At 36.2% G+C, this 24,673-nt stretch overlaps 1 protein-coding gene across 1 annotated transcript in view; it reads right to left on the bottom strand.

Annotated features, from left to right (window-relative positions):
- The window catches only part of tango6 (transport and golgi organization 6 homolog (Drosophila)), a 215,056-nt gene that overhangs the window by 177,060 nt on the left and 13,323 nt on the right, over positions 1–24,673 (bottom strand). The window contains exons 3-4 of the mRNA XM_051931454.1: positions 15,386–15,502; positions 3,381–3,531 (exon numbers count right to left, since the gene is read on the bottom strand). Coding sequence (XP_051787414.1) covers positions 3,381–3,531; positions 15,386–15,502 — 268 coding nt within the window. The remainder of the gene's footprint in view (positions 1–3,380; positions 3,532–15,385; positions 15,503–24,673) is intronic.

Genomic DNA, 24,673 nt, shown 5'->3' with positions numbered 1-24,673 from the left:
AGTGGCCGACAAATTAAACACGTGTGCATTATACTTACTGAAAGCAGCGTTACGGATTTTGCAAATGTTCATTTTTTTCCCTCTGCTTAAAAAACATTTAAAAAGCGGCGTGATTATGCGGCGTATACTGTGCCGCAGGTTGGTATGCAGTGTGTAAAACAGTTTGTTTGTCGCGGATAATTTGCCTTTTACTTTTACACGAAGACAATTTCCTGTTAGATTGGCCTTTGCGATTACAATTAACAAGGCACAGGGCCAAACTTTCAAAAAGATATGCATGTATCTGCCAAAACCAGTTTTCAGTCACGGACAGTTGTATGTTGCTCTCTCCAGAGTTCCATCTTTTCATTCACTTACTGTTGTATCCTCAAACCCACCCCTTTAAGACAACTGTGTCTTTCCGGAAGTGTTCAGCCATCAATAAATAATTATGCGGCGTATGCCTGCAGGAACACGTGCAGCGAGCGAGCGAGCGACGTACACACACATACAAGCGTGCACGCTAGAGAGAGAGCGCTGGACACAAGAATAATAATACTTCATTACATTGATACAGTGGTGTGAAAAACTATTTGCCCCCTTCCTGATTTCTTATTCTTTTGCATGTTTGTCACACAAAATGTTTCTGATCATCAAACACATTTAACCATTAGTCAAATATAACACAAGTAAACACAAAATGCAGTTTTTAAATGATGGTTTTTATTATTTAGGGAGAAAAAAAATCCAAACCTACATGGCCCTGTGTGAAAAAGTAATTGCCCCCTTGTTAAAAAATAACCTAACTGTGGTGTATCACACCTGAGTTCAATTTCCGTAGCCACCCCCAGGCCTGATTACTGCCACACCTGTTTCAATCAAGAAATCACTTAAATAGGAGCTGCCTGACACAGAGAAGTAGACCAAAAGCACCTCAAAAGCTAGACATCATGCCAAGATCTAAAGAAATTCAGGAACAAATGAGAACAGAAGTAATTGAGATCTATCAGTCTGGTAAAGGTTATAAAGCCATTTCTAAAGCTTTGGGACTCCAGCGAACCACAGTGAGAGCCATTATCCACAAATGGCAAAAACATGGAACAGTGGTGAACCTTCCCAGGAGTGGCCGGCCGAACAAAATTACCCCAAGAGCGCAGAGACGACTCATCCGAGAGGTCACAAAAGACCCCAGGACAACGTCTAAAGAACTGCAGGCCTCACTTGCCTCAATTAAGGTCAGTGTTCACAACTCCACCATAAGAAAGAGACTGGGCAAAAACAGCCTGCATGGCAGATTTCCAAGACGCAAACCACTGTTAAGCAAAAAGAACATTAGGGCTCGTCTCAATTTTGCTAAGAAACATCTCAATGATTGCCAAGACTTTTGGGAAAATACCTTGTGGACTGATGAGTCAAAAGTTGAACTTTTTGGAAGGCAAATGTCCCGTTACATCTGGCGTAAAAGGAACACAGCATTTCAGAAAAAGAACATCATACCAACAGTAAAATATGGTGGTGGTAGTGTGATGGTCTGGGGTTGTTTTGCTGCTTCAGGACCTGGAAGGCTTGCTGTGATAGATGGAACCATGAATTCTACTGTCTACCAAAAAATCCTGAAGGAGAATGTCCGGCCATCTGTTCGTCAACTCAAGCTGAAGCGATCTTGGGTGCTGCAACAGGAGAATGACCCAAAACACACCAGCAAATCCACCTCTGAATGGCTGAAGAAAAACAAAATGAAGACTTTGGAGTGGCCTAGTCAAAGTCCTGACCTGAATCCAATTGAGATGCTATGGCATGACCTTAAAAAGGCGGTTCATGCTAGAAAACCCTCAAATAAAGCTGAATTACAACAATTTTGCAAAGATGAGTGGGCCAAAATTCCTCCAGAGCGCTGTAAAAGACTCATTGCAAGTTATCACAAACGCTTGATTGCAGTTATTGCTGCTAAGGGTGGCCCAACCAGTTATTAGGTTCAGGGGGCAATTACTTTTTCACACAGGGCCATGTAGGTTTGGATTTTTTTTTCTCCCTAAATAAGAAAAACCACCATTTACAAACTGCATTTTGTGTTTACTTGTGTTATATTTGACTAATGGTTAAATGTGTTTGATGATCAGAAACATTTTGTGTGACAAACATGCAAAAGAATAAGAAATCAGGAAGGGGGCAAATAGTTTTTCACACCACTGTATAGCGGTGTTCTCAGTATTCAAAGCGCTATCCACACAGGGAGGAACCGGGAAGCGAACCCACAATCTTCCACAGTCTCCTTACTGCAAAGCAGCAGCACTACTACTGCGCCACAAGGCAGTTAAAGAATGCACCGGGCTCGATTTTGTTTTCACTTCTGTTTACAGCAATCAGGTCGTAGATAGCATTGTTGCAATGTTACTTTTCTTGGTGGCTTATTACATTATGGATGTTTCACATGCTCATTTTTTCCCCCGTGCTTAAAGGACATTAAAAAAGTGTTTCTCAACTGTAACTCCAGAACATCTCAGTACGCAAGCTATATTAAGCGTCAAGAACAAAGACTCGCTACACCTTAATCTACAAGTACTGACACTTATCCCTACCGACGGAGTAACTTTCACCAGCGTGGCCTTCTTCGTCACAGATCCCGCTTTCAGTCACGGACAATTATATGTTGCTCTCTCCAGAAGGTCTATCTTTTAATTCACTCACAGTCGTATCCTCAAACCCACGCCATTTGGACAACTGTGTCGTTCAGGAAGTGTTCACCCATCAATACATATTTCATATATCAAAAACAGTGATAAACAATATTAATAAACTTGGCACAAAGCATTATTCATGTGGTCCCAGTATATATTGGTTATTTCTGCTCCTTCAAAGCTGCGGTTTCCCAGGTTCAAATGAAGCACTATCTGTATGGAGTTTCCATACTTTTCCCATGTCCAAGTGGTTTTTCTTTGGATAATTTGGTTTTCATTTCATATCCCAAAACAATGCAAGTTATATTGATTGGTAATTCATAAATTAACCCATTAACATTTGTAAGTGTGGACATGTCAGAGAGTGCACCCATTTCATACCCTGGCACCTTATAGAGGTAGGCTTCCCATCTATTTAAATGTATGCAAATGTTAAAACAAAAAAGATAAATCTTAAAAAGCAAAGCAATAGGCACTCTCCTCTAAATGTTATGATACAACATGGGAAGTGATTAAGAAGAAATTACCTTCTAGTCATGAAATTTATTCAAAATAATGGGGGGAAATCCTGTGACCAAGGTTAAGCTTACCCTGATGAATACAACTGTATCTAATTTCAAAAATGTAATATGTTCTTCTGCTCTGTAAAATAATATTTATCTCCAGCATGCATAACAAAATAAGAATGTTTTAATATAAAATCACATATAAAAATGTATTAACCTCCTGCTCCTTCCAAAATCCCTCTGACTACTGCTTGCACTCCATTTGTCTGAATCAGTCTCTCTGAAAGTAGCTGGCCACACAGACGTCTGAGCCAAGGCGGGGCAGGGGTACGTAACTGCTTAGAGTCACTGTTGCGAGATAATCTCACCTATGTGAAAAATATGAAAGGAAAGTAATATGCAAGAAGTCAGAAACAGGAATACCAAAAATAATTGCAAAGATTAACATCAAGGGTAAAAGAAGAAAATAATAATGATATATTATTATCTCAAAGAGAACATGACTACAAATTTGTAGTTTAAGCATACACAGTATGAATAATCTACAATATTTTTGAGCATTTTAAGTTGTAAGTGTAATTTACAAAACTAAAAAAATGAAAGGTAAGGCAAGGCAAGTACTTCAATGTTATGTCGATATTGACTGACAAGTTCAAAAATACAGACAACATTTACAAATGAATTTGGTTTCTTTTCTTTTGGTTACATTCTTTTAACTATTTTTTTTATTTATACTAGCAATTCTTCTTACCATATAATTTTTTCTTTTATTTGGTTGTTACTATATCAATATTGATTTGCAGTAAGCAAATAACATTATTGGGCGGCACAGCCATCAGTACTTTTGCCTAATGGGTTCATTGTTTGAATTCCATGCTTAGTTGCTGTCTTTGTGGAATATGAACATAGTTACAGTGTCCCTGTTGGCTCCATCTTCCACATGTCAAATATGTGTCAGTATATGGCAATTCAAAATATGGGTGTGTGCATGAGTAGGCCCTGAAAAGAACTGGCTGATTACACTTATGCTCTATACCTTACTCATTACAAAAACACAAGTTAAACGGTAGAGATTTTCCAGTCATTGATGTCTACATATGATATATGGTTCTGCTGGTCTCAGCATAGAAATAGGAAGACCATCTTCATCCCTTCCAGTGTCAAATGTGGCTTTACAGTACTTGGGTCATTCTGGAGGTCGCACAGAGTACAAATATTTGCACCAGCAAGACAAGGCAAAGATTAAAAAAAAATAATAGTTCCTGTTAAATTTTAAAATGAATAATAAGGATTATCAACAGTGGTATTCTATGAAGCCATATATGCATATCAGACAAACAACAACACTTTAAAACTAATTCTACATGCTGTAAGTAGATATTTTATCACTAACAATAAATGTTTTTAGCACTTATAAAAGATGTTAGTTTAAAAAGTATGTTTTTTTTAATGTGTGACCATACTAGCCTAACATATATCTATTGGCAACCTACTTCAGAATTTTAGTGCATAAAAGCAAAAGGCTTCCTCACCAGTTCTTTTTGCTTTGCTCAAGAACACTGAGTAAATCAGAGGTTAAAGATCTGAGATTGTGATTAAGAATATATGGGGGACAGGCATTTGGTAAAAGAAGGTGTGACTATTAAATCAATCCTAAATTACAGCCAATGTAATTATGCTAATGTTGGCGAAATGTGCTCAGATTTTCTTTTCTTAGTTAAAATTCTTTCATCTGCATTCTAAAATAGCTATATTCAATTTATCTCAGTTCTGAGCATCTCTGACAGGAGTGCATAACAACAATCTAATCAGATAAAAATAAAAGCATGTATTCATTTTTTAAGCATCTTGCTTAGGTAAAGAAGTTTAGACTTCTGCTGTTTCTTAAATAAAAAAAACATGACAAATATGTGACTGAAAATGTTATTTGGAATCTCCTAGGCGTGATTCACAAGGCAAGATAATAATGTTTTACCCTTATATTCTTTTTCACAAAGCTCAAAGAAAAAAAAAAAAACAAAGTCATGGTCAAAATCTGTTCCTAGGAGTGGGCAGTATACCAGATGAAACTCTTCTTGTGGTACGGATTTCAAAAAAACATTTTACTTGTGTAATAAAAATTACTGTAAAAATTGAAAATACATTTAAATGCTAAAAACATATCCTATGACACAATGTGAAACTTGGGTGATGTGTTGTCCAACCGGATTGCTAGGACAATGCTGGCTTTGTCACCCTGTGATTCTACATTGAATTAGATGGGTTTATCAACATACAACATTTTTAAAGCCAGCAATCTGAAACAGAAAGGGTGTCACAGGTTTGCTCAGCAATGTCCCATAAATATGAGTGACAAAAAACAATCTGCATTTTAATCAATTCAAGGCAGGAAGGTGAATACCTACTATACCATTTTAGTAGGAGAGTACAGTGATCCCTCGCTATATCGCGCTTCGCCTTTCGCGGCTTCACTCCATCGCGGATTTTATATGTAAGCATAATTAAATATATATCGCGGATTTTTTGCTGGTTCGCGGATTTCTGCGGACAATGGGTCTTTTAATTTCTGGTACATGCTTCCTCAGTTGGTTTGCCCAGTTGATTTCATACAAGGGACGCTATTGGCAGATGGCTGAGAAGCTAGATTGCTTACTTTTCTCTCTCTCTTGCGCTGACTATCTGTGATCCTGACGTATGGGGACTGAGCAGGGGGGCTGTTCGCACACCTAGACGATACGGATGCTCGTCTAAAAATGCTGAAAGATTATCTTCACGTTGCTATCTTTTGCTTCCTGAAACGACATGCTGCACAGTGCTTCGCATACTTAAAAGCTCGAAGGGCACGTATTGATTTTTGACTGAAAAACAAACTCTCTCTCCCTGCTCCTGACGGAGGGGGTGTGAGCTGCCGCCTTCAACAGCTTTGTGCCGCGGTGCTTCGCATACTTAAAAGCCAAACAGCACCATTGATTTGTTTGCTAGAGATTGTTTTCTCTATCTATATGACATTCTGTGCTCCTGACACGCACTCCTTTGAAAAGGAAGATATGTTTGCATTCTTTTAATTGTGAGACGGAACTGTCATCTCTGTCTTGTCATGGAGCACAGTTTAAACTTTTGAAAAAGAGACAAATGTTTGTTTGCAGTGTTTGAATAACGTTCCTGTCTCTCTACAACCTCCTGTGTTTCTTTGCAAATCTGTGACCCAAGCATGACAATATAAAAATAACCATATAAACATATGGTTTCTACTTCGCGGATTTTCTTATTTCGCGGGTGGCTCTGGAACGCAACCCCCGCGATGGAGGAGGGATTACTGTACTAACAAGCATTTCAACAGATATGAGATGTGCCTGTGTACACAATTTACTATTAATACATGTTATTTGTTAAAGTATATATATTTAAGGATAAAAAATAAGTATACCGATTCTATTCCGCAATCACTAAGTCATCTCTTTAATTTCTCAAATTTAGATACTCTTACTACATATAACCATATTTACAGTATAATACTGTTTGTGTGTCTCTCTATATGGCAAGGGAAGGTTTCATTTTCGCTTTCAGTGAAGGCTGCAAGAACACACTTTCTAACGAACTTAAATCACTTTAAATAACTGCAAGTCTAATTTTTCCCATTGCTAAAAAAAATCTGTATACGGGCCTGTTTATTTAATGAAGGAAGCCTTGGGTTCTTTCTGCTTGTGAAGGGCGGATAGAGCAGCTCTGATGGTAATGTTTTTGAATTTTATTGAATGCAGCAAATTAAAACCAAAGTTATCTTACCAGCCTTTTTGCTATTTTTTTATTTTCGCAACCTTTCATCAAATCTATAATAAAGTGCAACACAAAGCCTCAAACACAATTTATAATATATACTATTATATATAATATTGATTGCACCGCTCAAGAGTTGTAGGTGGTACATTTTTGGTAATTTTCATGTCCCCCTCAAGTTACAGTGGTTACTAGTGGCCAAATGGTAACTACTGTTCGTTCAAGCTTGTTTTACATACCTTCTGAGAATCTCATGTCCACTGTCAGCCATGCCCCTTCTACCCTTGTCAACCTCTTGCCACTCTGGTAATTCATGACAATGTGTTTAAACCACATTATTACATATTTACAGCAGGTAAGTATCATACAGGGCAATAACAATAAATGCGAGGAAAGCTGCTGGTTTAACAAAAGTAAAACATAGACAGTAATACATTTTAGATGCAACTTTGACAGCTTGTTGAAAAACAAAATTATTTCAACTATGTATGTACCTAAAAATTATAGTTAATTGGATTAACAATATATCTGATTGCCACTAAAATGTTAATTGGAATGAATGGGTCACAAAAATGCTTAAAGGCATTTTATTTTATATGGACGTTTTCATTTTTGGTTATTCATCATACACACCCATATCTGGTAACTTAAAAACTACTTACTTCGCTGTATTTACTGCTTGATTTAATTATTGCTGCTTTACAAAAATCTACTTGAAAAATCAAAATGTATTTGACTAGGTCAAAATTAATTAAGTAATGACTCCACTATGAACATATACAATTCAATATAAACATTTACAATTGGATCCACTAACTCAGGAGTGACAAACTCTAGGCCTGGAGGGCCGCAGTGGCTGCAGGTTTTCATTCTGACCTTTTTCCTACTCAACGACCAGTTTTCACTGCTAATTAACTTCTTTTCCCTTCATTTTAATAGCCCTGTTTTTAAGGATTCAGTCCTCTGAATTGATTTGTTTCTTCATGAAATGGCAGTCAAACAGAAATGAGATGTGAAACGAGCCAACAGATGAGCAGCTAAATTGGGATTTCAAACTCCAATCAATTTCACTCCAACCAATCTATTAAATGAGAAGCTGATTCTTGCTGTTAATTACGCCCATTATTTAATTCTGTGGCCTGTTGCTGCTCTCATTCTGCTACAGAAGACATTTCCAAAACTTTTGATATTCTGTTCGTCAAAATGTTTTGGTGACCTGAGAGATCAACCTTACCAAGACCTTCACTTTTCTTTATTTCCAGATATTGTGTGACGGGCACAGGTGAGCTGGTCATGTGGTGGCTTGTTTTGTGTCTCATTATTGTTTGGCTGCTAATTAAAAATAGAGACAAGTAAGGGGCCTGAGTCAAGTTAATTAAAACTAAAGCAAAAGAAGTTAATTAGCAGCAAAAACTGGTCACTAATGAAGAAGATGGTTAGAATGAAAACCTGCAGCCACTGCGGCCCTCCAGGCCTGGAGTTCGACACCCATGCAATAACTGGTATATCTCAGCTTTGCTGTGTTTGATTAAGTTCAACAAGAATATGAGGACACAGTTGGAAACTTGCCAAGTGTAAATTTCGCAAAATTTTTTCTTCTCACAGAGAATCATAGACACATAGAATACATTTCCAAGTAGTGTGGTACAGAGTAGGACTTTAGAGACTTCCAGATCTTGACTTGATCTTTTTAGGAGAAATTAAGTGGACTGGTAAACTTTGTTTGGGTTGAATAGCCTGTTCTCATCAATATTTTTTTAATGATCAAATTTGTTGGTTCCCAGATATGATGCATGCCACTGTAATGTAAAATCATTTGACCACATTCCCACTCATGCACACTTGAAAAGTTTAGAGATATAAACCAGCAGATTTTTCAAGTAAGTGAAAACACTAGTCTCTGTTTTCCTCACTCCCCACTCTGCGAGTACTTTTTTTTTTCTCCCCAACACAATAGTGCAGTGGTTTGTGCTGCTGCTTCATCAATCTAGCATCCTGGGGCAGGATCCCATGCCAAAATATTGTTGCAGTGTTTTGCAGGGTTTGCAAAATCTCCCCATGTCTGTGTGGATTTCAGGTTGATTGGCAACTCCTAATTGGTCCCAGTATGAGTGTAGGTGTGGATGTGTGTGTAAAGTGGGCTTGCAATGGTCTGGCACAAAGACCAAGACTGTTCACGACCCTGTACCCAGTGCTGCCAAGACAGGCTCTGGCCCTGCAACCCTGCTGAGGATTAAGTAGGTTTGAGACTTACAAAAACTCCAGTACCCAATACAATGACTATACAATTTGCAGGCATTAACCCCCCCTTATTTAGTCGCAAAATGGACCTAAGCAAACAAAAAAATAGCTGGAAACTACATGAAAGAGTTAGATGGAGAAACATTTACTGGTTGAATACTTGATCCATCAGTATTGCAACCAACAAGACATCCTACCAATTTAGATATCAATAAGAATTACAGTACATGTTTCATTCTGTTATCAGATCACCTGTTACGTGCACCTAACAAGAAAGGTACCACCTAATCTCTTAGGTTCTTTTCTGAATGGAGGTTAGAAAGAAATGTCAAAACCTGCCATACAATTGTTACCTGTAGCATGCTACCTGTCTTACTGTCTGTATTGTACCTCGCATATTCAACATAAGGACCTCTATCAGGAGCCATATTTTTCTAGTTTTAGGATAGTCATTAGTTCTAGTTTTTATTTGGATTTTGATTTTATTTTTTATTTAGTTTTAGTTTTTCAGGAATTAACTTTTAGTTTTTGTCAAACCAAAAATGTCCACAAGGACAGAGTTTTACATGTGTAAAACACAGTTTTCTTTATAGTTGTCACATTTTATATCATTCATGTTATTAATTTCCAATTAATGCATACAATTTTACTGTCTGTGACAGAACTCAATTTTCTGATGATATTGTGACAGGTGAAGGCTGCCAGTATAATGAAAAAATGCAAAAATCAAACAACAAGGGTACTCTGATAACATGTTACTTTAACCTGCAATAACTTTAAGCAAATGGTTATTTTATTTCAAAAACACATTTTCTTTCATTTTTGAGATGTCTTTTACGAGCAGCAAAGATCACTACATGCATTTACTCTCATTTTAAGTTTAATGATATCTCCAGATTTCTCCATTGTACAGAAAGCCGTACAGTGTACTCGTGAGAGTTAACTGGAATACCATTGTTCTGTCACTTCCTAGAAAAGGCAGGTAAGTTTTTATGAAAAAGATCAACACACAAAACATTGTCAAAACAAGCAGGATCACACAACCAGAACTACTGTAAATACCAAGACACTATCCAGAATTCTTAGTCAGAAAAACACACACACATAAATTTGAGAATCACAACAGCTAAAGAAACATACTAGATACTTCCTTTTAATTTTTAAAAATTTTACTTTATTTTCAAAAAACAGAACATAATGGCATGCTCCTCAATCAAATAAATAAAAATGTAATTGATATAACCACTTGAATACAAAGGAGAAAAACAATAAAATAGTAAAACAAAATAGAATTCAACACCTGCCCAAGCACAAGACAAAGAGAAAAAGAAGACAGACATGAACAAACATTTTACTCTGTGATAAAACAATAACATGAGAGAGTCAATCACAGGCTTAGAATTTTTATTCTAAAATAACATTAATTAATTATTGATAAGTTTGAAAAAATGTTTGGACATATCCTTTATGACAAAATGTGATTTTTTTTTTAGATAATATAGAATGTCATTTACCCAAAGAGTTATAGAGGGTGGGTTGGGATTCTTCCTGGTGAGCAAGATAAGTATATGTGCTAGTAGTGCAATATAGGGTATTACAATCAATTGACCCCATGCACTTTAATGCCATCCAGGAGTACACCAAATATCACCATTACTATATTAGGAGTGATTGTAGCAGAGGCTTTTTGAAAAGTTTGTAAAGATTTTGGTCAGATAAGATGATAATTTAGTGCATTCTCAGAACATGTGGCCTAGTGAAGCTGGAGCTAGATGGCAGCACGTTCAGGTTGGGTCTTGCCATGGGAACATTATGAACAAACTTAAATGAAATTTGATTGATGGAAGACCTTTAGCTGAATTATGGAATGCTTGCAGCATCCATATTACTAACCGAGAATGGTAAACCGGATGGCATGGACGCAGGTACACGGCGATGGGACCATGAGACATACTGCGCAGGCGCGTACAGCTCAACTAACGGAAATAGCAAATAAAACAACCACCATATTGTGAGTGGCACTACTGCGGAGTGAAGTTAGGAATAATGTGCTGCTTGGGATTGTACAAACCGCTGAACACTTTACACCAAATTCAAACACAATACAGCTCAACGATACACACACGAGCCCACCTGGATAAGATCAATGAACGCAGGCGCCTATAACGCGCGTCAGAAACTGCGGAAGCAAAGCAGGCACGGGTTAAGACACTACGGGGTCCGCAAAGGTCCACAAAGATAGTACGGAATATATAAGAGCACACCGATCAAAAAACAATCTATCGTGTAAAAGCACATAGTACACACAAATCATGTGCTCTCAGCGCATAGAAAGCGTATAAGGACAATACGGAGAATAGAGACCCAAAGGCATTGGAGAGAAAAAAAGGCAGATAAGAGATTATGAAAGCAGTGGCATTCGAATGGCTCAATCAAACGATGGCGCGATACACATGCAGACAAAGGTACAGAATATGAAAGCAGTAAAATTTGAAAGTATTATAGCGTCCCACCCAGGTTGAGGGCTTTTTGGTTTTAAGTGACTGTTAGGTCCGATTGAGGGAAGGCGGAGTACAGCACGGAGGACTGATAGCGGGGTATTGATTTCATGCGGTAATAGGGGGGGTGTTGGAGAGGGTGCTAGAAAGTTGTGTTTGGGGTTAGGAAGTCAGCGATTGTTCAGGTAAAACTTTTGTGACACTTTGTCATGTCAGTCACTACAGTATCAAAGAAAAGATAGAAACGATTGCATTACCGCAAACAAAAGGTGATTAATCATCAGAACCAGGTGTAATTGAAAAAATACCAGGACAAATTGAGGTCTGCAAAAAAGAGTAGACAACAAAGTCTTTTCGCATTCGTATCATTCAATGGACAAAACGTGGATTTACACAATAATGGACCATATGCTATGAGAATCTGTGGTCCCACAACAGTTAAAGGAACGACAAGTTAAATTTCAAAGAGTTCACAATTCGGTCGGGTGTATATTGATGATCTCGGAGAAGCGATGCAAATTTTAACAGGCAAAAAGAAAGGTGATGTATATATTCCGCGAGTAACCTTACACACCAAAGGAGATCGTGATATGCCATTCGTAGTAAAATGTTTGCAGTTTACCGTGAGAATAGCTTTTGCTATGACAATCAATAAATCACAGGGACAAACAGAAAAACTCGGATTATTTATTACAGAAACAGAAACAATATTCACTCACGGGCAGTTATACGTTGCGTTGTCACAATGTGTCTCCAAAAAATTAAGCTTTAAAGTAAAAGTGAAAATAATGAAATTGAAACAATTCCAAAAAAAAACATGTAAAAATCAATCGTGTAAAAGCACATAGTACACACAAATCATGTGCTCTCAGCACATATAAATCGTATAAGGACAATACGGAGAATAGAGACCCAAAGGCATTGGAGAGAAAAAAAGGCAGATAAGAGATTATGAAAGCAGTGGAATTCGAAAGGCTCAAACAAACGATGGCGCGATACACATGCAGACAAAGGTACACAATATGAAAGCAGTAAAATTCGAAAGTATTGTTGCGTCCCACCCAGGGTGAGGGCTTTTTGGTTTTAAGTGCGTCCACTATTAATGAACATTCATTAGGATTAATGAATATCATTTGCTATCATTGTCATTCACTTAACTTCCCTGAAGAAACAACTGGCAATACAACTAATGAGTTTACACGTTGTTGTCAAAGGGGTCAGGTTAGACTGCCTCCTTTAGATGAATATCCTGAATATCTATGGATGTTTCTGACTAACAATGTACCCGAAAGTAAAAACATTATGGACTGCATTAGATCCTACAATAGTTCATTTGCTTTTGCATCTACAAATATACAATATTACATCAGATTGGAACAGTGCACCCTGAGCCAAATCACAAACGCAAATATGCACAGATCTACGTGTTAGATCCAGATGACGCAATCTATCAACGATTTTACTACAAATGTTGTGTATAAAGGAGTATTCCAATAGATCCTTCTAATGTGCCATGCTATGGGTTCTTTACTTCCTTTGTTCGTCATCTACACCTTTACACTCCAATATATCTCATACATTCATCAATGTATTTCGGGTTACCCAACCCCGGGGGTAGGCGAGCAAAGCGAGCAGGGGGCAGAGCCCCCTTGTATACAACTAGAGTGTATTCTATTCTGGCTGAGTTCCATTCCTTTTCTGAGATGTCAATTGGAAGGTTCCTTTACAGCTGTTCCCCAGGATCTTTTAAGAGTGAACACTTGGACATGTTTTAATACATTGTTAAAATGCTTATTAAGTCTTCATCAAGACTAATCAGTATGGCCTCTAGGATTGATGTAGGTGGGAGAGGTGGAAAGATCAGTATGTTTCTTGTAACAACATTTCTAACCTGCATATACGAAAAAGTGTGTGCAGCTGGAAAGTAAATAATGAATGTAATTGTTCATAAGCTGTAAATACATTGTTTAAATAAAGATATCTTAAGTGTTTTCCATAAGTTAAACATTTACTTTTCTTTTTGGATTGTATATATGAAAACTTGGGCAATCTTGGTACCCAACACTGATCTTTATACTGTCACTTATGTGACATCACACATCATGCATTTCCAGTTGTCCTACCTTAGCAATATAGTTGCAACCACTAACATAAATATTCACAAAGTAATAGTGCCCATCAAAATTCAATATGGCGTTGTAGAAAGACGTGAAAATGTTTAAACATCTTCAAAATGATGTTTAATTAATAAATACATGCAACATTTGTATTAAAGGATAAGTTCAGTATTTTTCAATTAGAAGGTATTTCTTCACAAACATGTTACATACAATATATGTATTGTCACACAAAATTGTGTTCTAAAATTAAGTGCACATTATAAATCTTGTATCCAGCAGGGGGTGCTCTCTCTCTCCTGGGATGTGTTTCCAGATGCAGAACAGACTATAGCCAATACCATCCCATTTATAACCATGGCAGAAATTATTACATGAGAAAAACATGGTACCTAAAGAGGTATATGTATTTAACTTGCTTTAAAAAATAATTTCCAGTCCGAATAATACAATGCATAATCAGGTATACATACGTATTCAGGTCAGAGAGAAGCCAAGGAACAATACAGCCATCATAGCCAATCTAAAAAAATATGTTGCATGTACTGGTGCTTCTAATTGGAGGCTATATAGCATGAAGGAAAAGCTGCACATCCATTTTTCAAGCCAAGACAGTTGCCGAGTATTGTTCCATGTCTTGCAATTACACACACATTGTAAAACAGTTCATACGTGTCATTTCTGAACAAGAAAACGGCAATTTTATGAGAATCAGCCATTTTAAAAGAAGATCAGCTATGTGCGCTACATCACCACTTGTAGTCTTCTGTTAAACTTTCTCCCCCTTGGGAAGAATCAGACCAAATAATAGTAAACTTTTCATGTCACATGGCTGGTTTTGTTTTGATATACTTCCGTATTTATGTGAAAACTCACACAAGTGAACAGAAAACGTATCCTTACCTCAACAAAATTTGTTCCAGGAATATGCAAAAACGATTATTTCCAGATCCCTATTATTGTCAAAAATGTGTCACAAACACAGAAGGAAGGGGATTGGAGTTATTTAGGAGCTCCTGATCACATGAAGTCTTCATAAACTGGAAATAAAAGAGCTCCTTCCTGGAAGTATCAAATAATTTGGGCAAATACTTACTTAAGAAAAAGTAGAAAATGCAGAACACTGAAGTGAGGTGAAAGGAGCAAACAGGTAAATAAGGTAATCTGTAGGTGAGAATGTAGTCAAGTCGTGTTGAAGACCCATACAGTGGAGGTGGTAATCGTGTTTTTTTTGCTTTTTATTATATGGTTTTTCTTTGCTCATTCCTCCCTTATTATATAAAATTTAAAAAAAAAACTTGAATTCTGGGATAGTATCCGTGCCCCCAGCCTTTAAGGCTTCTTCTGGCATTTTTATCCAGAATGAAGCCACCCAAAGAAGGCGATACTATGACAACTTATCTAAAAAAAAACCTTCTTCTGATTAAACAGCAGAAAAGGCATTACATTATAGCACTATGTAAAAACCTATATAAAACTCATAATAATTTAATAACAAGCCCTGTTTAAAAGTTCGTGAAAATGCACTTGTAAACTTGTGTTATATTTACCACCATGTCAAGTGCAATTATGACAGTTAAAAACCATACCTGTTTACCTCCTCCTTGAAGAATGAGAAGCTCTTGGACAATAAGTGGCTGGTACACTTGGCTCAACAGGCGCTGAAGTACTTTTTGGCATTCAGAACGCTCCTCCAAATTGAGACTCTGGAAAAGGCAAAGTATGTTTATTAGTTAAAACTAGCTACAAATGGTAATATACTATAAAACTGAACATTAACATTTATATTCTTATTTTTGGACTAAATTTCAAAGAGTAAAGACTATCTAAATCAGGGGTGTCAAACTCCAGTCCTGGAGGGCCGCAGTGGCTGCAGGTTTTCATTCTAACCATCTTCTTAATTAGTGACCAGTTTTTTCTGCTAATTACTTCTTTTAATTAACTTGACTCTGGCCCTTTAGTTGTTTCTTTTTCCTTAATTAGCATCCAAACAATAATGAGACACAAAACAAGCCGCCACATCACACTATATCTGAAAATAAAGAAAGGTGATGGTCTCAGTAAGGTTGATCTCTCAACTCACCAAAACACTTTGACGATGTTCTTATAAAAAACAAAAAATCAACAGTTTTGGAAATGTCTGCTGTTGCAGAACGAGAGCAGCCACAAACCATGGAATTAAATAACGGGTTTAATTCACAGCAAGCATCGGCTTCTCATTAAGAAGCTGGTTGGAGTTTGAAGCCCAATTTTAAGCTGGTCATCTGTTGGCTCATTTCACATCTCATTTCTGTTTGGCTGTCATTTAATGAGGAAACAAATCAATTCGAAGGGCTGAATCCTTCATAACATGGCTGTTAACATAAAGGGGAAAAAAGTGAATTAGCAGTGAAAACTGGTCACTGATTAGGAAAAAGGTTAGATTGAAAACCTGCGGCCACTGCGGCCCTCCAGACCTGGAGTTTGACACCTGTGATCTAAATGAATACAAACAAATGGACAACATCTTAGTTATATTTATCTAAACCTCATTGAACTGACAAAGATGCCTGTCATTTACAAGAACTGCAATTTAAGTAACAGATACTTCACTTGCAGTATATATTATCAGATGGTACCTTTACAATAAACACTGAAAGGAAAGAAGTAGTGTTTTCAAAGTGAGGAGTACGTCTACTATTTTTTTTTATGATTTGTAAAACAAAGTCTCAATCTCAGTGTGGTTGGGTATGAGTCTCTATTTTGCACCAGTAGGTCTAAAAATTCGTAATTATAAAGTACTCTGTAAACAACTTTATGAACATCCATTTAACTACAATGTGTGACTATTATAAAACAAATATGTCAAAATGTTCTTTACATTTTTGTTATTTCAAAAATAATCAATTTTAATGAGTTGAAATAATTTTGGACATAGAAATATTGTGATTATTTTTAGTAAGGTTGCTTCTGCATTATTTCAGGCTGAATTCAGTTTTAAATGTTACCTTTCATGTAAAACAAAATAATGCAGACTGATTTAAAATAAAGTTGTGTACATCTTGTATATAAGCATGCAAAAGAGGTAAATATTATTACTGCAGAGTTTAATTTTTCGTATTACAACAATAAAATTTAAATACTGATGCAAAAGCATTACATGGAAACCATCTAATGTTTTCACATTTTTAAATTACTTTATTAAATGTATTTTGTTTAAAATTAACATTGTTACTTGTGTAGTGTAAACCATTAATGATAAAGTTTACCTTTGAAGAACAGCACATTAATTTAGATGCAATGCTTCCCTCTGCTGGTCACCCAAAAATACTAACACACATTCTGATTTTTTTTCATTGCAGGCAATTCATGCTTTTAACTGAAATATCCGGTTATTCCCCACCACCTACCTTTCTTGTATCCATCTAAAAATTCCCCACAATGTCTATTTAATTTTTATATGAATTTACACAATGTATTTTTTTATTTACACAAAGAGGTCACATTGTTTTCCTGATCGTGCTTGTCCACATACACTAAATAATATTTGAAGATAACATTATATTTTGAGCAAACTTCTTTTTTAATAATCATACATAGGAGTATCTAGGAAATGTTAAAATTCTTAATTCCAGCCAAGTAAATTTCCTGTTAAACAGATTATAATAATGATATATTTTGCTTGTGACCTTTTTTTTTTTAGCTATGCATGCTTTCACACAGAAAATGACAATTGGAATGCCAATGGTTTACTCCATAGAGAAATTATCATCCATTTTCAAAACCATCACAACTGTATGAATCACATTATGTTTTCCAATATTGAAATCTAAAGACACGCTGTACTTTTAATTTCAGGGTCTAGCTGTTCAAGTTCAAGCAGAAATTAGATCATAATTTTTTAGCATAATTCTTTCTTGTAGTGACACATGATATATACAATGCATAAAGTGTGGGAAGTCCACAATGATTTTGAAGGAGATCAACATCTGGTTTGTGTGTTATGTTTGAGTAAATACTGTTCTTCTAATCATCCATTACAGTTTTACCTTTTGTGCCAATGTGAATTTTGAAGTCTATAATATATCTTTGTTAAATTAGGCACTGTTATAATCTCCCCTAGTGACCTGAATTGCTCTTTCACGGAGGTGGCTGTAAAGCAGATTTCTCTCTTTAATGAAAAATGTACAGCCAGTAAAATTTCTTTAATCCAATACTTGGATATCAACAGATTCAGATCAACAAGTACCTGTTGTTTTGAGACGTCTTGCTTGACACAGTAATCTGAAACATATAGGATAGTGTTCCAAATCTAATACAACTCTTACACAATTTAAAAGTCATTTGTGAGTACGAACGTATTACATTTTCAGCTCTTAACTCCTCTTGGTGAAATGTTTTACTGTATGGCTGGTGATAATACCTCTAGATCAGTGTTTCCCAAACTTGGTCCTGGGGAACCCCTGTGGCTGCAGGTTTTTGTTCCAACCAGCTTCTGTTTTTAATTGAACTCCTGGGCTAATTAAGTGAACTGCTATTTCCTAAGTTCTGTGTTTAGGGTACAGTATAGAAATTAGAAAACTAACTTTGCTAAAAAAAAAAGATATTAAAATGTACCAAGCAGTTATATAGGAATAATGTATTTTTTATCTTTTTAACAGTATTTCCATCTTGATTTTCATTCTACTTTTCTAGGTGTTCTAATTGTTTAATTAATCCATTATTTACTAATTAGTGGGTCTGACTCTAAAGTAGTTGCAGCCTTTGATTATTCAGTGTTGTTTGCCTGGGTGTCTGATCTGCTCATTTTAAATTGTCATTATTAAGATACAACGAAGGGGGAAAAACTGCACAGAGAAAGGGCAAAGTATAATGAAATCAACAAAAGAGAGTTAAGCATTTAAATCTATAGCAAAAGCAGAAATATTTCTAAATGTCTTATAAATGTAAAAATCATGCTGCTAAGCTTTTCTGAATGTCGAATAAAAGAAAAAAAATACCAGCTAATTAAATGAGATCAGTGCTATCAGGTGTTGTCACTGATTAGGAATTCGGTTGAAACAAAAACCTGCAGCCACAGGGGGTCCCCAGGACCGAGTTTGGGAAACACTGCACTAGATCACAGGTGTCAAACTCCAGGCCTGGATGGCCGCAGTGGCTGCAGGTTTTCATTCTAACCTTTTCATAATAAGTGACCAGTTTTCACTGCTAATTAACTTCTTTTCTTTAGCCCTGTTTTAAGGATTCAGTCCCCTGAATTGATTCTTTTCTTCATTAAATGACAGCCAAACAGAAATTAGACGTGAAACGAGCCAACAGATTATCAATTAAACTGGGGGTTCAAACTCCAACCAATTTCACTCCAACCAGTTTCTTAATGAGATGCTGATTCTTGCTGTTAATTGAACCCTCATTTAATTCCAAGGCTTGTTGCTGCTCTCATTCTGCCACAGCAGACATTTCCAAAACTGTTGATTGTCAGTTTTACTAAGACCTTCACCCTTCTTTATTTTCAGCTATTGTGTGATGGGTACAGGTTAGCTGGTCATGTGGCTGCTTGTTGTGTCTCTCATTATTGTTTGGCTGCTAATTAAGGACAAAGAAACAACTAAGGGGTGTGAGTCATGTCAATTAAAACAAATGCAAAAAAAGTTAATTAGCAGCAAAAACTGATCGCTAATTACGGAGATGGTTAGAATGAAAACCTGCACCCACTGCGGCCCTCCAGGACCGGAGTTCGACAACCCTGCAGTCTAGATGGAATTTAGTAGCTGGGCTTAATATAAACAAAAAAGTGTGAAAAAGCCTTTACCGTCAAATAAGATTATTGGCAACGTATTTTTTCCTCACTTGACATACAATATGCTTGTTTGTTATGTGGTAGATGTACTATTACATAGTTTTCAGCAAATTCCACCACTCTTTCACTCAAATACTCTCAATCTGATCTATGTTTAGCAAAGTACATTTTCACTGAAGACTTCTGTTCTGTTCCTGGGTAGAATAAAATCTGATGTCCCCATATAATCACCAACATGAGAGAAACACTGTCCCAACTCTTGAATTCTCAAATACCTGTTAAATTGGTTACTTTAAACACCATTATACAGTCAACAATGCTGCAATACAAAGAGGTATCTCAAAAAAAAAATGCACAAAATCCACACAGACTACATGACGTTCTTTTAGCATATCTAACTGTAGTACTACGGTGTTGTACCATGTTAGCCATTATGAATGTAGTGAAAAGTCAAGTAAAATGACACCTTTTATTGGCTAACTAGAAAGATTACAATATGCAAGCTTTTGAGGCAACCCAGGCCCATTCTTCAGGCAACTGTAAATTCCAGCAACAGTAATCATTATAGAAGATTGCAGGGACCACATTTATGAAGAAACTGAAAACTTATTACAAAAATGTTGCCATTTAACAAAACAGAATTACCAAATTTCATGCTAGTTGTAAGTTTTATATACAGATAAGTGACAAAACAAAGAAAATACATAAATAAGGTATATAAATTAAAAGTAGATGTTTATACAATTAGTAATAGTAGTAGCAATTGTAGTAGTGATGCTGTCATGTGTGAAATTCTTAAAAATCAGTTTCCCTGATGTACTCATTATTCCTGCTTCTATTCTGCCATTATCTGAAACTTTGTGGAACATCCCATTTATGTTTGAAGTAACATTTAAATATGTTGCTCTGATTCAGTTGCTTATTATTTTTGCTACCAGGACTACAAAATTTTATCTAAGTGACTTGCAATGAGGAGTGAATGAGGTGGACATAAAAAAGCCTATAAGTTTACAAAAATCATCTAAAATAAAATTCCATATTAAAAAAAAAGAAAGTCAAACAATTTAGACATGATTAAAGTGCGCATTGCAGACTTTAATTTAAGGGTAGCATTTTCAGCATGTAGACAGCATGCTCAATTGGATTTAAATTGAGTGACTGGCTTGGCCATTGAAGAATTTTCCATTTTTAGTACTGAAAAAGTCCTGTGTTGCTTTAGCAGTATGTTTGGTATTATTATCTTAATGTAGGATGAAGTGCCATCCAATGAGTTTGGAGGCATTTACTGGAACTTAAGCATATAAGATGTTTCTATACACCTGAGATTTCATTGTGAAAATACCGTCAGCAGTTACATTATCAATGAAGAGAAGTGAGCCAGTACCTATGACTGACATACATGCCCATGCCATAACACCTGTGAAATTCGCACAGAATACAAATTAACCCGGTTAATGATAATCAATCCACAATGTAGAATAAGTAGGAAAGTTAACATAATTAATTATACTGAATAAATACAAATTGTAGAGCAATCAATCAATCATTTGAGTACAGAAGATATATATTTATTTAAGGTTCCAATAAATAGATACAATGAAAATTTATATTAAAATTACCACATGAATTAACAACAAAGATTACAAAAGCTGAAAAAATGAAATGACTAAAAGATAAAAAAAATGCCTGTAAATTGAATGGTACAGAAAAAAAGGGGAGAAATGAAAAAGCCAAACATGATGTCCAAAAGCTTGATACAAAATGAATATAATAAATGGAGAACAGTGTGAGCCCACTGAATGAACCAATCAGTATTAGGTTTATACCAAAGACATTATGAAGACCTAGAGTAGCATGTAGCATTGTGGAATTATTGCACTGGGAGTTGTTTCTCTTCAATCCTGACCTATCCATGTGATACAACGTGTTGGCCAACACATTTTGAGGAAGGACTTCTTCTTCTGGGCACAGCATACCAACTTAAACAAGTAAAAGTGAATGCAGTATATAACAATTAAACTACCTAATACATAAGGGAAGGTGCTCATTACTGTTGATCCAGCCTTCAGAGCGAGCGAGCGAGCAGGGGCACATTCTAATGGTAATGACTTTTTAATACTCAATGATTGATTGATTGATACTCTACAATTTTTATTTGTTCATACTACTTAATTGTGTTAACTTTTTTGCTTATTCTACATTGTGAATCAAACCATAACAACTCCCCAACCATGTTTAACAGATGAGGTGGTACGCTTTGGATATTGGGCAGTTCCTTTTTGTCTCCACACTTTTCTCTTGCCATCACTGCAATACAGGTTCATCTTTGTCTCATCTGCCCACAAGAACTATTTCAAATTTTCTGGAGGCTCTTTTTAGTACTTTTTTGCAAACTGTAATATATTTTTCCTGTTTTTGTGACTAACTAGTGGTTTGCATCTTGCAGTGTAGTCTTGTTATTTGTGTTCATGAAGTCTTCCATGGATAGTAGTCTCTGACATGTACACCTCTGTCTCCTGAAGATTTTTTCTGATCTGTCGGACAGGCGTTTGGGGCTTTTTCTTTTTCACTTTATATTGTGATTTCCTAGTTTATTTTGTATTTTGATAATAAAGGTTTGACAAACTTGATCTGATTATTGTGTCACAAAGGCAGCTTTAAAGGGTTTTCATAAATTTGCTGAATACTGTTAATTTACTAATTCATATCACACTGATTTTATTTTGTAAGACCAATTTTGTTGATATCAATTTTAAGCAGTAGTTATTTTTTTATTACCAAGCAGATATTGTCAGTGAATAAATGTGCTATGTGAGCATGGTAATACAGTATAGTCTATAAGAATCATATAATTCTTATTAAAGAATTTTTCATTCTTTAATAAAGTATAGATTCATATTAACCTGAGCCACATAAATCTGCCCCAGGGAGTCTTGGACGTTTTGACCATAAAGTAAGGATATTTCACCCTGTCAAGATTTTTTATGTCCACTGATTCAGTATAAATTCATCTTTCCAGCCATTTCAGTTATAAATTGAATTAAATAATATGAAATGGTGTATAAAACAAAAAAGAAAATTAATTTTCATTTTCACTGTAAATGCAATGTGAATAAACAGAATAAACGAAACTGAGAAAAAACAAAACATTTAATAAACTGGTAAAAAAGTACTGAAAATAACTAAAATGACTCTTTGAAATACAAGGCATATTCATCTATTTAGCTATAGCTGTGACTGAGAACAGTAATCAGCATAATTTAAGTGACTTATTTAGTTTCTTCAATAGTAGAACAAAATAACACACATGAAGCAGTATATAGATTCAATTTCCTTACTTTTTTATTAAAATAACTGTCAAAATACAACAAATAATTTCATTTATTTTTATTATTATTAAGTTCTTTGGACGACTTGTCCTCAGACACATTAAGAGCAACATCCCCATCTCCCTGGACTAATACCAGTTTGCTTACAGGGCAAACAGGTCAACTGAGGAAGCTGTTTCACTTGCCCTTAACACTGCCCTGTCACACCTGGAATAGAGGGACAGCTATGTGCAGACGTTGTTCGTTGACTACAGTTCTGCCTTCAACAAACTGACTATAAAACTAAACAACTTGGGTCTCAACTCACACCTGTGTAACTGGATTTTACATTTTCTCACTAACAGACCACAAACTGTGCTCATGGGTAAGCACTTCTCTTCCATCAGTTACACAGGGTTGTACACTAAGCCCTCTCCTTTACTCCCTCTTCACAAATGACTGCAAACCTACCAAAGATGCTAACACTATAATAAAGTTTACAGATCACACCACAGTGATAGGCCTGATCTCCATTAATGATGAAGTAGCCTATAGAGAAGAAGTTGAGAATCCGGAGAGTTGAAGCCAGAACAACAACCTTGCACTCAATTCCATGAAAACAAAGGAACTAGTTCTGGACTTCAGGAGACTGAACTACAGTGGTTACCATCCCATAAGCATTGACAATGAAAGGGTGGAGACAGTCCAGAGTTTCACATTATTGGAAGTCCTCATCAGTCAGGACCTATCATGGAAAACAAATACGACAGCAATGGCAAAGAAAGGTTTTCAGAGACTTCATTTTGAGGAGCCTGAAAAAAGTACAACTCCCACAACAGCTGTTGGTTAAGGTCTACAGATACCATAGAGTCTGTCATCACATACTGCATTACAGTGTGGTATTCTGGCTACACCTCTGAGAACTGTAATACTCTTCAGTGTATCATCAAAATAGCTCACTACTGGCACTAGGATACCATCAATGGAAGGTATCTTCACTACCCACTGCAGCAGAAAAGCAAAGAACATTTTTAAAGATTCAACCCACCCTGGCCATAGCATTTTTACTCCTCTGCCATCTGGCAGGCGTTTCAGAGCCCTGCATGCCCGCACTACCAGGCTAAAAAACAGATTTTATCCCAAAGCAATCAGCCTATTAAATACACAGCGATCACTCTCCCTTTCTATAACAGAAACTACCATTGATTGAACTAAACATCTGCATCAACCACACATAGTCACACACTTATACATGACTCGCATGGAACTCATGACCATTACACCGACTGCAATTCTCACTGTGACTTCATTTATTTATGACTTCATTTAGTAATTATCTACAGTGCATCCGGAAAGTATTCACAGCACATCAGTTTTTCCACATTTTGTTATGTTACAGCCTTATTCCAAAATGGATTAAATTCATTGTTTTTCCCTCAGAATTCTACACACAACACTCCATAATAACAATGTGAAAAACATTTACTCGAGGTTTTTGCAAATTTATTAAAAATAAAAAAACTGAGAAATCACATGTACATAAGTATTCAAAGCCTTTGCTCAATACTTTGTCGATGCACCTTTGGCAGCAATTACAGCCTCAAGTCTTGTTGAATATGATGCCACAAGCTTGGCACACCTATCCTTGGCCACTTTCGTCCATTCTTCTTTGCAGCACCTCTCAAGCTCCATCAGGTTGGATGGGAAGTGTCGGTGCACAGCCATTTTAAGATCTCTCCAGAGATGTTCAATCGGATTCAAGTCTGGGCTCTGGCTGGGCCACTCAAGGA

The sequence above is a fragment of the Erpetoichthys calabaricus genome, chromosome 9 (assembly GCF_900747795.2).
Source record: "Erpetoichthys calabaricus chromosome 9, fErpCal1.3, whole genome shotgun sequence".
Lineage (NCBI taxonomy): Eukaryota > Metazoa > Chordata > Cladistia > Polypteriformes > Polypteridae > Erpetoichthys > Erpetoichthys calabaricus.
Note: the sequence above shows the minus strand (reverse complement) of the source record. Positions and strands in the feature narration are given on the sequence as shown.